The sequence below is a fragment of the Phyllobates terribilis genome, unplaced genomic scaffold (assembly GCF_046119375.1).
Source record: "Phyllobates terribilis strain yellow unplaced genomic scaffold, ASM4611937v1 Scaffold_9__5_contigs__length_417890890, whole genome shotgun sequence".
NCBI classification, from domain to species: domain Eukaryota; kingdom Metazoa; phylum Chordata; class Amphibia; order Anura; family Dendrobatidae; genus Phyllobates; species Phyllobates terribilis.
The window spans coordinates 89,041,985-89,057,102 of record NW_027362769.1 but is presented as its reverse complement, the minus strand read 5'-3'; the positions used below and the strand labels follow the sequence as shown (position 1 = coordinate 89,057,102).

At 43.6% G+C, this 15,118-nt stretch overlaps 1 protein-coding gene across 7 annotated transcripts in view; it reads right to left on the bottom strand.

Moving 5' to 3' along the window:
• The window catches only part of TRAF3IP1 (TRAF3 interacting protein 1), a 59,173-nt gene that overhangs the window by 31,598 nt on the left and 12,457 nt on the right, over positions 1-15,118 (bottom strand). For all 7 annotated transcript variants that reach the window (XM_073646733.1, XM_073646734.1, XM_073646736.1 and 4 more), the window contains exons 4-5: positions 14,548-14,691; positions 13,293-13,835 (exon numbers count right to left, since the gene is read on the bottom strand). In XM_073646733.1, coding sequence (XP_073502834.1) covers positions 13,293-13,835; positions 14,548-14,691 — 687 coding nt within the window. The remainder of the gene's footprint in view (positions 1-13,292; positions 13,836-14,547; positions 14,692-15,118) is intronic.

The window sequence follows — 15,118 nt, the reverse complement described above, 5'->3', positions numbered from 1 at the left end:
ATAACTGCCATGAAACAATTGTGGTGTAGGAGTTTTACTGGCGAGTTCACTGATTCCATCTTGAAAGTCTGGTTCTCTATCAGCTGATTTAGACTTTTGAGGTTGATAATGGTCCTTAAGGACCCATTTTTGTTTTGTTTTTTTTTATCACAAATAGGGGGGAACAAAATCCCCTTCCCATTGTGAATTCGGAACTTCGTGAAGGACCTGCTTGTTGACTAAATCTATCACTTCCGACTCTAGGGCTATCTGCTCCTCCCTAGACTTCCTCCTGGAGGTGATCATGAAGGTTCGGTGAGGGACTTGACTGAAGAGTATCTTTAGGCCATTCTTTATGATACTCAACACCCAGGGATTTAAAGTAATGGCTTCCCAAGCTGGGATAAAATGGGAAAGCCTTCCCCCGACCTCTAGCCCTACGTCATTGCGGAGATTTTTTGGTACTGGAGGATGGCCCCCGAAACATGTAAACCGAGTCTTTTTTAGATCTGCGCTCTCACCTTCTCCTTTCTCCTGGAGGGCGACCCAGGTTAAATCTTTTCCTCCGAAAGTAGGACCTTTTGTGTCCCCCGTGAAACCTCTCTTCCTGTCGCCAGCCTTCTCCAAAAGCTCGTCCAGTTTTTGGCCAAACAAGAGTTTACCATCACAAGGAAGAGAACATAGTTTATGCTCTTCTGGCAGCGTTAGATAAGTTAGCAGACCTGGCAGAGAGTTTAACCGAATCCGCTGAGGAGTCGGCAAGGAAAGCGGACGCTGCTTGTTGTAAAGGTAGATTTGAGAGGATTTTATCTCTGGATATCTTTTTATCCTTGAGCTGGTCTTCTAATTGTTGAAGCCACACCATGAGTGACCTAGCGACACAAGTGCCTGCTAACGCTGGTTTCAGGCCCCCTGCCGCCGCTTCCCAGGTGTGACGCAGGAAGGAATCTGCCTTCTTATCTAGAGCATCCTTTAGACTGCCCGAATCTTCCAGGGGTAGGGACGATTTTTTGGATGATCGAGCAACAGACCCGTCAACTTTAGGAATTTTATCCCAGTACCAGAGACACTATCCTCGAAGGGGTAACTTCTTTTAGAGGATGAGGGCAACACTCCCGATTTCTCAGGCTTCCTCCATTCCCGGTCTATAAGGGTCTAAATTTTAGGATTCACTGGAAAGGAGCGTCTCTTTTTTTTCCTCCTGGCCTGCGAACATAATGTCTTCCAGGGACCTGGCTGCCTTCTCCTCCCTCAACCCCATGGTAGATCTGACCGCTCTGACCAACTTGTCAGAACCCTCAATAGGGAAACCGGGCCTACCACTGTCTGATGAAGAGGAGGATGATGAATCACTGAGGCATAGATCCTCTGACTGGGAGGATGAATCATAGTCGGAGGAGATATCCTTATGGGATCTTTTTCTCCTTAAGTAAGCCTTTCAGGGAATCTTGAACCTCTGTACGGATTACGGACCTCAAATTAGAAGCAAAATATGGGGTGCTCTCCGCTATGTTTTGGTTAATACAGCTAGCACAAAGATGTTTCTGCCAATCTATGGAAAGGGGGACTTGGCATAAGGCGCAAACCCTGTGCTTCTGTTTGGCGCTACTCTTCTTAGGTTCCTAAGGAATGAAGCACATAATAACTTTCCATTACTATTAAGTGACATTCAAGAAGATCCCTCACCCCTGAAGTCACAAAAGGGTACCGGATTTGGAGGCTGTGGTGGGACATAAGATGAATCCCTTCTGGATAGCCCTGAAGCGTCCGACACCTTACTTCTCCTGCTGCCGCTACCGGTTGCTGGAGCGGCTGTCAGTGTGAGAGGCGTCCGACTGCTTCTTCCGCTGGCGTTGTTGAGATGGAGGGGTCAGCTGCTGCTGCTCCTGGCTGCTATACCACTAGCACGAGAATAGGCAGCGTTTGACCAGGACAACCCTTCCACCTTAAATAGGGCACATCCAGAACCTCCTCCGGTTCAGGTGTCCTCCCCCCTTCTGACGCCCCGCCGCCGAGGTTTGAAAAGCCGGCCGGAAAGCGCTAATAGGGCGCCACCATGATGGATCCAGGTGCCGCACCCCGACGTCATCGGGCACGCCTCTCCCAAAGTGCACCGCGCCGTGAAGTCAGGCGCGTCACACCCGGAAGAAGCCGCTCCCGGTGTGCGGCCAGCGAGGAGCCTGCGGCAGGGAGAGGACAGCGCAGCGGTCTGCGGGGAGCAGGACCCCTCCTCCCCGCCTGCGCACGCTCGGACGCGGCTTCAGGGAACCGCGGACGGCGCTTCTGGAACCTGGAACCCGTTGCACAGGCTGGTGCCCGCTCTTCCACACCGAAACAGGCTTAGGTAAGTATGGACATCTTCTTCAGACAGGTTCCCATCAAGGACAGGAAACCAACTGAAGCGAGGGAGAGGTACCACCCTTTTATTTCAGACGGTTTCCTGCCCTTGGTGGGGCGGATCCCTCTCTCAAGGTGTGCTGTCATGGGTGAGGGGAAAAAGGCCCTGGCCAATAGCCCAGTTAGCCTCCGCCCAGCGCCGGCCCTGACTGTAACTAGGGCTTATTTTTTGGAGAAAGGCTTCTATTTCAAGCATATGCCAAAAATCCTGTAAAATCATGCTAGGACTTATTTTCGGAGAAAGACGGTAGATTACATTCCATGAAATACAGACCTAAGTGCATTTGGAGAAGGCTCTGTCAACATCACATTTGTGTCCTGGCGTATATATGACAAATGGATACACAGGGCTCCATTAACCACAAGAACATCATTCTAGCCTCTGCATGGCTAGCATACTTTAATATGGGTTTTTGTTTTCTGCTTAGGAACACAATATCAACCTGAACAAAATAGTACAGTGAAAGCAAAAAAAAAATCTTTACAAGTTCAATGAAACCACAAAATCTTAACATTCAAGTGTTTAATTGTGGATATTTTTCATTACAATTAGTATTTTGTCATTAATTAATTAGCATTTACATTTTATTAAGCCAGTTTTGCATTGTCTCCCCCATTGTGTGCACTTTTAAGAAGCGAAATCATGCCACAGATTTTACTTGTAAAATCTTTTTTTTCCAGCACAAGTGTAAAGATTTTTTTTTACAGCACTGTACATTACATTGCAATGCAGGCTAAAGGCGATGAATATACGGTGTTGTGTGCCTATAGTGACACATATTGGAAGTACATGCCAAGAAATATATTCTTGAAGTATGCTTCTGATGCAAGGTTCGGATGTGAACAGGGTCTTATACTGTTTCCTTCATCTGGTAGCTATAATATGTATAGAAACAATAGGCGCCTATAAAACAAAAAAGCAGCAGCCTGGGCACAGAAAGTCCCCTTCTAGTTGTATAATAGGAGCATGGTAAAGAAAAATTCTTCAGATCTGACACATTCTTGAGTTTCTAGATCATTAGATATTCCAAATCATTAAATGCACATCCACACACATTTTATCCCTTTTAGAAATCGCTCTATGTCAATCAGGATTCCCAGACCACAACAACATGCAGAATTGCTAATACTAGAAAGCCATTGGCCCCTACTCACCAAAGCAATTTTGCCAGAATTCTGGGGTAAATTGCTTTGAAAAGTCACAACATTTTTGCGCAAGTTGGAGTTGTAAAATTTTTATTTTCTTTTGCAACTTTTGACATTTCTATAACAGTTTTTCTCAGCTCTGCAAAAGTCGGTAGACCTGGGGAGGCATGAGGGCGAGACACCATAGCTTGTCTAATTCATTATGAGCTGAGGTGTTCTGTGGTGGTCGAGGTGAACACCACTCTCTAGACGCTCCTGATTCATCAAGAGGCATGCACTTCTTCATGAATCAGGAGCGTCTCATTCCGCCATGCTCCTCATTAAGATCGGAGAGAAAAATCACCGGTCTTGAGGAATCAGGGCCATTGTCTGCTTTAGTGCTATTAAAGCTCTTGATTTACAAGCTTAAAGGGGATTTCCCACAAACTAAAGCTGATTTTAATCAATAGATCTTATAATAATAACTTCCACAATTGGATGAGTTTAGATAAAATGTTCCTGTGCTGAGATAATCTTATAAATGTGCCCCTGCTGTGTACTGTGTAATGGCTGTGTCTGACCGTGCAGGAACATGGTCTGATCATACCACATCCCCTGGGCAGGGGAGGAAGCAAAATAATATAGAGATAGGACAGCATGAAATCGCAGCTGATTCTTTTTGAGAGGTAAAAAAATTCCCTGCCTGTTTTTAAACAATGTTTTACTTCAAAGAGAGAATCAGCTGTGATCCCCTGCTGTAATATCTGTATACTGTTTTGCTTCCTCCACAGGAGCTGTGGTATGATCAGACCATGTTCCGTACACGGTCAGACACAGCCACTGATTAAAATGAACTTTGGTTTGTCGGAAAACCCCTTTAACTGGTTGTATAGGGCTCCATTAGTCAGACGGAGGTCAAAAGAGAGTCATTTTGGCCTCTGTACAGATGTTATAAGTTAGTATGACACAATATTAGTAAAGTGTATAATGCAGTTTAAGCTTTTTTTTTAATTCGTTTATTAAACAGCAATAATAATAAAAAAAAGTACACGTTTTGTATATAACCAATATAACGTATACACACTCATCATAATAATTATAAGAAAACAGCAAGTTTGTATAATGAGTTATTTGTCTAAACTTCAATTCCACAGGTCCATATTCTTTTGCGAGGCTTATGAAACAATTGAGGAGTAATTAACCCCTTCGCAACCCTGGGATTTTCCGTTTTTTGCATTTTCGTTTTTTGCTCCCCTTGTTCCCAGAGCCATAGCGTTTTTATTTTTTGGTCAATATGGCAGTGTGAGGGCTTATTTTTTGCAGCACGAGTTGTACTTTTCAACGCCATTACTAGTTTTACCATATCGTGTACAGGAAAAAAATTCCAAGTGCAGTGAAACTGCAAAAAAAGTGCAATACCACAGATGTTTTTTAAAATTTTTTTTTACCACCTTCACTGAATGCTAAAACTGACCTGCCATTGTTATTCTCCAGGTCATTACGAGTTTGTAGACACCAAACATGTATAGGTTCATTTTTATTTAAGTGGTGAAAAAAAATTCCAAAATTTGCTAAAAAAAATAAATAAATAAATAAAATAAATGGCACCATTTTCCAAGACCTGTAGCGTCTCCATTTTTCGGGATCTGGGGCCGGGTAAGGGCTTATTTTTTGCGCACCAAGCTGAAGTTTTTATTGATACCATTTTGGGGTAGATCCGATGTTTTGATCACCCGTTATTGCATTTTATTGCAATGTTCGGCGACCAAAAAACGTAATTCTGGGGTTTAGAATTTTTTTCTCGCTACGCCGTTTACCAATCAGATCAATTCTTTTTTTATATTGATAAAATCGGGCGATTCTGAATGCGGCGATACCAAATATGTGTATGTGGGTTGTTGTTTTTTTATTATTTTATTTTGAAGGGGGCGAAAGGGGGGCGATTTAAACTTTTATATTATTTTAATATTTTTAAAAACATTCTTTTTTCACTTTTTGCTTGCTTCTATAGTCTCCATAGGAGACTAGAAGCAGCACTTGTCTGATCGCCTCTGCTACATAGAGATGCTCAGCAGATCACCTCTGTTTAGCAGAAATGGTCCTGTGCTATGAGCGCCGACCACTAGGTCAGCATATAAGCCAATAGTCGTCGTAAGCATATAAGCCAATAGTGTCTAAACGGTCTGCTATAGTTATACCCATAATGGCTGGAGTGGCTCTTATACGTATCGCTAGTGCTTCAATTGAAAGAGCAAAGAGGGCAGGGGAGAGGGGACATCCCTGACGTGTTCCTCTTGCCAAAGAGAACGACCCCGATATAGAGTTGTTTATAATTATTCGGGCTTTTGGTTTCATATATATTGCACAAATCCACTTCTGAAATTTAGGACCGAATTCATATTTTTGTAAACGTGCAGATAAAAAGGACCACTCAATGGAATCGAAGGCCTTAGCTGCATCTGGCGAGGCCAGGGCCCATTTATTATCTGGCACCAGAGAACTGTACTGAACTACTGATTGAACTCTCCTGATGTTAATAGATGTATTCTTCCCGGGCATAAAACCGGTCTGGTCTGGGTGTATTATTTCAAGTATCACTGAGTTTAGTCTAGTGGCCAGGATTTTAGTGAAAATTTTGTAATCCACATTTACCAACGATATGGGGCGATATGACCCACATTCGAGGGGATCTTTCCCTTCTTTCTTAAGTATTATTATATTTGCTTCCTAAAAGGAGTCTGGTAAAGAACCTTCCTCCCAGGTCCTCTGAAACACTTTTAGGAGTGGTGCCAAAATATCCCGATATTTCCTATACATTTCTATAGGAAATCCATCTGGCCCAGGTGCCTTCCCTGTATCAACTATAGCTCTATTTATCTCCTCTATAGTAAAATCAGCGTCCAGAAAGGCTTGTTGAGTGGGGCTTAACGTGGGAAACTTTATGTCTGATAAATATTCTAGACATTCTAAGGTGTTGAAAACACCTTTGGAGCTATATAGTGTTTTATAGTAATCATAAAAACATTGGCGTATGTCATCTGTTGAGGTTACTATCGAGTTACCTGGTTTTCGAATTTGAAGTATGGTATTAGATGTGTTATGCTGGCGTACTATAAATGCCAGTAGTTTACTGGACTGGTTCCCTAATTCAAAATATGACTGGCGAGTAAAGAATAATTTTCGCTTAGATTTGGTGTCCATATATTGGGTATATAACCTGTAGGAGTTCAACCACTCAATTCTATTTTCATTTGTTTGATTAGTTATATAAGTTGTTTCCGAATCCCTCAGTCATTTTTCAATTTCATCATCCTCCTTTGATGTCACCCGTTTAATATAAGATATTGTAGAAGATAAACATCCTCTTAAATACGCTTTAAGGGCATCCCAGAACAAGTTAATAAATGAAACAATACAACTGATCTAGAGTTCTATCGTTGGAGCCTATCAATTTCAGCCAGAATGGGTTTAGCTTCCAAAATAAATTATGATTTGTTTGGCCAAACCTGAGTTTAAGTATTAGGCTGAGTTCACACGATGCGTTTTTCATGCGTTTCCGCGGCGTTTTTGCAGTTGCGTAAACGCCGCGGAAACGCATGAAAAACGCATGGTAGAAGGGCAGCAATGTTCCCCAATGGAAATCCGCATGTGCTGTGCCCATGATGCGGATTTTTCCGCAGCGTAAACGCTGCGGTCAAAAATCCGCAGCATGTCAATTAATTTTGCGGAAACGCTGCTCTTTTGCCGCCATTGACTTGCATTAGACCGCATGGAATCCGCATCACTGTATATGTTGATGCGCTTTTCATGCGGTCTAATGTGCGGATGGTACCCGGGTGTGGATGAGAGGACTCTCATCCAGACCCAGGTACCATTAAAAAAAAAAGAATAAAATAAAAAATATATATATTCTCACCTTCTGACGGCCCGCGCTGCGTCCTGCCGGCTTCCCGCGCACTTCGCGGTTGAATGAAGGACCTTCGCTGACGTCAGAGTCATGTGACGAGTCACGTGACGCTGACGTCGGAAGGTCCTACAGTCTTCACTGCCGGCAGCCGGGACCGATGAAGCAGGACACCGGGGGCCATCAGATGGTAACGTATAGATTTATTTTTTATTTTTTGACATCACACACTATATAAATCCATGCCGGTTGCATGGATTTATATAGTGTGAAGTTGACAAGCACTTTCCAAGTGATGCTAAAATCGCTTGGGAAGCGCTTGTCAACCCGCATGCGGAAATGAAAGTGAAGACCGCTTCATTTCCGCATGTCCCTGGCAGGAAACCGCATGTACAATCCGCATGCGTTTTTTCCTGCCAGAGAGATGCAGAAACGCTCAGGAAAAAATCCTGAGCATTTCTGCATCGTGTGCACATACCCTTACTGGACTATGATCTGAAATACCCCTGTTACCATGTTCTACATCCCCCACCCACATTGCCAAGTTACTGGATCCAAATATATAGTCTAAAGTGCGTCTAGTGGACAAGTGGAAAGTACATTCTCTCACATCAGGATGACGTACCCTCCACAGATCCAACCAGCCATTGCCTTCCATTGATAACTGGGATGGAGAGGTGGTCACCCCGGAGGCTCTGTCATCCAATCTGAGTCTATCAAGACCGTTGTCCATGACAAGGTTAAAATCTCCCATGCACATAACATGTGGATCCGCATAATTTAGGGCAACGCTTACCGCCTTCTTAAGAACTGCCATATTAGCTGGGGGCGGGTTATAGATACACATTATGACATAATCTTTCAGATCTACCGATGCATGCTCAAAAATAAAGCGTCTCTCAGGGTCTCTCCGAGCCTCTTTGACCTCCCATCTAACGTCTTTGTGTATTAACAAGGACACCCATCTAGAGTAACTGGTGTGAAATGCATGTATGGACCATTGCACCCATGATTTCTGCACACAGCGATCCGAATCTCTGGTCAGGTGTGTTTCAACCAAAGCTACAATGTGAGGATGATGATGCTTAATCTGTGAAAAAAACGTAATTCTATTTCGAGGACATTTGAGACCCCTCACATTCCAGGTCATACATATAATTTCAGATCCCATGTTCCCCTATCCAGATATGATGTACAGTACAGACCAAAAATTTGGACACACTTTCTCATTTAAAGATTTTTCTGTATTTTCTTGACTATGAAAATTGTACATTCACACTGAAGGCATCAAAAACTATGAATTAACACATGTGGAATTATATACTTAACAAAAAAGTGTGAAACAACTGAAAATATGTCTTATATTCTAGGTTCTTCAAAGTAGCCACCTTTTGATTTGATGACTGCTTTGCACACTCTTGGCATTCTCTTGATGAGCTTCAAGAGGTAGTCACCGGAAATGGTCTTCCAACGATCTTGAAGGAGTTCCCAGAGATGCTTAGCACTTGTTGGCCCTTTTGCCTTCACTCTGCGGTCCAGCTCACCCCAAACCATCTCGATTGGGTTCAGATCTGGTGACTCTGGAGGCCAGGTCATCTGGCGTAGCACCCCATCACTCTCCATCTTGGTCAGATAGCCCTTGCACAGCCTGGAGGTGTGTTTGGGGTCATTGTCCTGTTGAAAAATAAATGATGGTCCAACTAAACACAAACCGGATGGAATAGCATGCCGCTGCAAGATGCTGTGGTAGCCATGCTGGTTCAGTATGCCTTCAATTTTGAATAAATCCCCAACAGTGTCACGAGCAAAGCACCCCCACACCATCACACCTCCTCCTCCATGCTTCACGGTGGGAACCAGGCATGTAGAGTCCATCCGTTCACCTCTTCTGCGTCACACAAAGACACAGTGGTTGGAACCAAAGATCTCAAATTTGGACTCATCAGACCAAAGCACAGATTTCCACTGGTCTAATGTCCATTCCTTGTGTTCTTTAGCCCAAACAAGTCTCTTCTGCTTGTTGCCTGTCCTTAGCAGTGGTTTCCTAGCAGCTATTTTACCATGAAGGCCTGCTGCACAAAGTCTCCTCTTAACAGTTGTTGTAGACATGTGTCTGCTGCTAGAACTCTGCGTGGCATTGACCTGGTCTCTAATCTGAGCTGCTGTTAACCTGTGATTTCTGAGGCTGGTGACTCGGATAAACTTATCCTCAGAAGCAGAGGTGACTCTTGGTCTTCCTTTCCTGGGGCGGTCCTCATGTAAGCCAGTTTCTTTGTAGCGCTTGATGGTTTTTGCAACTGCACTTGAGGATACTTTCAAAGTTTTCCCAATTTTTCGGACTGCTTGACCTTCATTTCTTAAAGTAATGATGGCCACTCGTTTTTCTTTACTTAGCTGCTTTTTTCTTGCCATAATACAAATTCTAACAGTCTATTCAGTAGGACTATCAGCTGTGTATCCACCAGACTTCTGCACAACACAACTGATGGTCCCAACCCAATTTATAAGGCAAGAAATCCCACTTATTAAACCTGACAGGGCACACCTGTGAAGTGAAAACCATTTCCGGTGACTACCTCTTGAAGCTCATCAAGAGAATGCCAAGAGTGTGCAAAGCAGTCATCAAAAGCAAAAGGTGGCTACTTTGAAGAACCTAAAATATAAGACATATTTTCAGTCGTTTCACACTTTTTTGTTTAGTATATAATTTCACGTGTTAATTCATAGTTTTGATGCCTTCAGTGTGAATGTAGGATTTTCATAGCCATGAAAATACAGAAAAATCTTTAAATGAGGTGTGTCCACACTTTTGGTCTGTACTGTACATTGTCACACAGGTTAAATTTTGCAGGCAACTTAATTGGTGTCTTGACAGCAGTATCTATATAAACATTAACTATCAAAACTAAAACAAGAAAGAACAAAATAAAGTTCAAGAATGAGCACAATCTCATGCTCCTGTCATATTCCAAAAAGAGGGTACCTTCACTGAACACAGTGTCCGGTATTGTTGTTATATTGGACGCTGGCGGAAAGAGCTCCTATCATTACAAATATTGAGAGAGTTCTATTTCCTATGCACACATATAGGGACGGCGGCAAACAAATCAGGGCTACTTTCCATTTGCTCCTGTGTGGAACTGCAGCCATTCCACGGCCTCCGCTGGGGTTGTAAAAAAATATGGTGGAACCCTCAAACAATTCGGAGTCGAGCTGGGTAGGTCATTGAATACAGAATATTCCTTTGTCTGAGTTGTTTCTTGACCTCCATGAATTGAGCCCGTTGTTTCTGAAGCTCCATAGAGAAATCTGGGAATATTGATATTGTGGCATTGTTGAATTTAATGGGACTTTTTTGCCGAGCCATATGAAGAATAGTGTCCCTGTCCCTGCAATTTAGGAGGCGTGCCAGAAAAGGTCGCGGTGGAGTGCCCGGGGGGGGGAGGGTCTTGTGGGGACCCTATGAGCCCTTTCCACAGCAAATGTTGGAGAGAACTCATGCCCTAAAGTGTCCTTGAGCCAGCTTTCCAAGAATTGCTCAGGTCGCTCACCTTCCGAGCGTTCTAGTAATCCAATGATTCGGATATTATTCCGGCGCATTCTATTCTCCAAGTCATCCGCCTTCTGCCTCCAGGCATTTATGGAACCAGCCACCTTCATCACTTTAGTCTCCATAGGTGCAAGGTTATCCTCCAGGTGGGACACTCTTGATTCGACTTCCGTGATGTGCCCCCCCATGGCTTGCATATCCTGTCGGAGACGTCCCACTTCAGAATGCACCTCCTCTATTTTCCCAGTCAGGGATGTCCTAGTTAAAGATATGGCTTGCATTAATTGTTCAGATGCCTGTCTCAAGAGTTAAATCTTCTTGATCTCCACCTTCTTCACTGTCAGAAGCGCGATTTTTACGTTGGTCTGCGGCTTTAACATTTAATGGGTTATTTCTAAAAGATCGTGAGTTGTCTGGGGGGGTCAGTTCTTGCAAATTCTTTTAGCTTTTCAGCCACCCCCAAACTCTTTGAGCGGCTCATAGTTAACGTTCATGAGAAACAGCAAGATGGTAAGGTATATTCTCTTCCTCCCTTGCTCCCAACTGAAGTAGTACTTTTATGAGATGTAAGTACAGTTTTCCTGGTTTACTAATAATGTGAACCAGTACATACAGTCTTAAGCAGAGTAATAGAGCAACTTGAAAAAAACTGGCATGGATTTCAGCAATGTAGAGAGTCAATATGGTCTGGTTAGTGAGCTCTATGACTAGCCCAGTCTGTTGTGCAGGTCTTTTTGCAGATATGATATGTTGCACTGTCAGCAGGCTACTGCATCATCTATGGCTCCAGCCTCGGGACTGGGGAGGTGACAGTGAAAGTACAGAGATAGACTCCAGTAAGTAATCTAATCTACTGTCCTGCCAGCAAATTGTTATACCAATTATGACCCCAGCCTCTGAGCGGTGAATGCAAAGTATAAGAGTCCTGTAGCAGACCTCAGCGTGCGGTCTGGTGTACTGCGCTGTCAGCAGACTGCCGTAGCAACCGCCGCCCCAGTTCTGAGCAACGGAGGTGATAGTGAAAGCACTAGTACAAGTACAATGGCGGGCGCTAGCACGCGGTCTATGTCATTAATGAGGGAGCGCGGGGCTCATTTTTCGGAGCTCACACCACGTTTTCCTCCCTGTATACCTCTGTGAGTCCGGTGCGCCGTCCAGCTAGCCACTCCTGAGGTGGATTCTTCCTTGCTGTGCCTCCAACTGCTGAAGCACGGAGCAGCAAATGGCCGCCGTCCTCTGCTGGCTCTGTCTCCCGCTTGGGTTCTCCTGGATCTGATCCGACCGGAGCCCGCACACCGCACCTCCTCAGGAGCCGGAGGTCCCCAGGAGCCCAGGGGTCCACAGTATCACCGGGGTAAATCCTTTTTGGATAATATAAATGCAGGAATTGGGTCAGGATTATGGGAGCTCTGCCTAGACACATCCTCTCAGCTCCACTACATCATCGCCACGCCCCTGCTTTTTTTTTTTTTTTTTTTTTTAACATTAGGGTAATTGACAATGCCACTGTATGCACGGCACCCATCCTAGTCACCGTATGTTACGGCATCCATCATAGTCCGCAATTAAACACATCATTTGGGTATAAGGAGAAAATGTGCACAATTAGGCCTAAAAGAGTTAAATTAAAATGAAAGGAATATTGAGACAGTGAACGTCTGCTATGATAAAAGCATGTCGCTGAGCCCCAGCAATCTGCCATACTTGATATTTATGTATTAGTAGGTTTTCCTATAGATATGACTCAGCATACTGTCACACTCCCCAATGAATGATGTTTGCTAAGCTGTGGCCTGAATAAGTTTGGTCTGTCGCTTAGTAACACGCTGCAATTAGTGAGAAACGCATGTCGATCGCCAAGCTCGGTTGAAAATCTGGATGGGTTACTCACTGAGCCAGCAGAGCCTATAGATACACATGACCTGAACTAGCTCTCCAGCACCAGAGAAGGGCAGTAAAGTTGGCTGCTGCTCCCCAGTACTGGGATACCAGACCAATCAATGTACTACTGCAAATCTGAAGAATTAGAAGCAAATCAACCCTGGCAGAGAACTGCTGTAACGCTAATGCAACCGTGTCAACCCCTGCTGGTCATACAATAAAAAGGCATTATCAGAGTACAAGGGTTTTGGGTTTTTTTAGCATCGATTTTCTAGTTTAAAATGGACATTTAAACTTATTAATGTAAAAACTGGGAGATGTAACATAGGGTAGGAAACAAATGATACTCTCGAGTGACAGATAAAAGTTATTAGTATTTGCTGGGGAAGGTCAGCTTCTTGCAACTTAGCTGTGATTGTGTGCCAGCACCCCAACAATAATAGCTCACAGCGTTACCTTGCGTTCTGACCTTTCCTCATCTTGCAGCTTTCCTTCTCTTCCACGTTCCTTCCTTCTTTCCCTCTCAGGGTCTTTCTCCCTTTTGTGTTCTTTCTCCCTATCTCGGTTCCGTGTCTTTTCTTGCTCCCGTTCCCTACTGCGTTCCCCGTGATCACTGTCCCGGTCACGATTGCGATAATCAGAATCCTTCTCTTTGATCAGACTTCGTTCCTGGTCTCTGTCTCGCTCTCTTACTTTCTCTCTCGTTCTGTCCTTCTCTTTTCCATGACTCCCTTCACTACGTCTCTCCCTTTCCTTTCCCTTCTCTCGCTCAGACTTTTCTTTACTTCTTTCTTTATCCGTATCTGACCGCGACGCACGCGCTCTGTTCTTTTCTTTCTCATTTTTCTCTCCCTCTCTTAAACCATTACTTTCAGTCTCTCTGTTTCTCTCCCTTTCTTTCCGTCTTTCCCGTTCTTTTTTCTCTTCCTCTTTGAGTTGTTGCCTGTCCTTTCTATCTCTGCTTCCACTTCTTTCTCTGATTTCAGTTTCTCTTTTGTCCTAAAAGTAGAGCAAAAGAAAAAACATTATATCATGAACATTAGATTGAAAATGATTTGTCTGATATTTATATTTATTTAAAAGTGATGCCCATTAAAAGGGTTGTCTGGGACTAATATATTAATGACCTATCCATGGAATAGGCCATCAATCTGGGATTGATGGGGGTCATGGACAACCCCTTTAAACCATGTGTACTAACGACTAGAAGTCAACTTCTCTCCATTTACAAGTTCATTACTTCAGAGAGATGGAGAGAAGAGAGTTGGCTGATTGGCTCATTCAATAGCTAAGCAGCCGTCTTCTCTGTCAATGAATGGGTCTTAGTTACTAAAATGAGGCAGCCAGCCCCCTTCAAACACACCACTAGTCACTTGTCGAATAAGGAAACTCATCCTCTGTCGAAACAAAGCTGAAAGTATAGGTGCCAGGAACGCTGACATCTTGAGATAGGGACAGCTTTCTTAATTCATGCAAGCCATTTGTGAGTTCTATGTTTTTTTGCACTCACAATAAAAACAAGAGGCTGAACAACTCCTTAAAAGTCACTTATTGGTAGTCTTGGTTGCATGGCCTCCTTAAATTAACTTACAATGTTTGTACATATTTAATCAATCCTTGGGACTTCATGCATATCCCTTCATAAATGAACGTATCAAAGTTAAGGGTTTCCGACGTGCACAGCAAATTCCCATCAGTGACTCTAACGTACTTCTTTCTCCTTGTGACTTCTCCTCTCTTCATCCTTTGCTTCTCTGTTCTCTTTATCTTGAGATTTGGTACTTGATGGGGGCTTGCCTTTGGGGTCTACTTTTTCTCCTGATAATATTCTCTTTACGGCATCGTCACTGGACAGCTGATTAAAAAGAAAAAGAATGTAAGGTACACGGTGTGACCACAGCATAATGCTGCCAAACAACCTGCTGATCGCACATGGGATGGATACATGTAGATTATTATTTCAGAACCCTCATGGATTAGCCATAGCGCAGAGTTGCTAGTTAGGGTGTCCGCTGTCCCTCTCTGCATGACCACTCATTGCATGGACAGCCTATTTACCATTCATTTTAATGAGCGTCATATGCAAACTGTCTCTTCAGAGAGGAAGAGGACTTCAACTCTAGTGCCAACTATTCGAAGAAGCTATCTTAAAAGTCAATATTGACCCTTTAATGAGCCTTGCTGCCTCTCCTCAGTGGAAAACACGTATCTCGTGCTTTTCACTGATGAGGTGCAATACTCCAAAACACGTGTCTGCAAATTAAGATTCTGGTTTGGCTTTT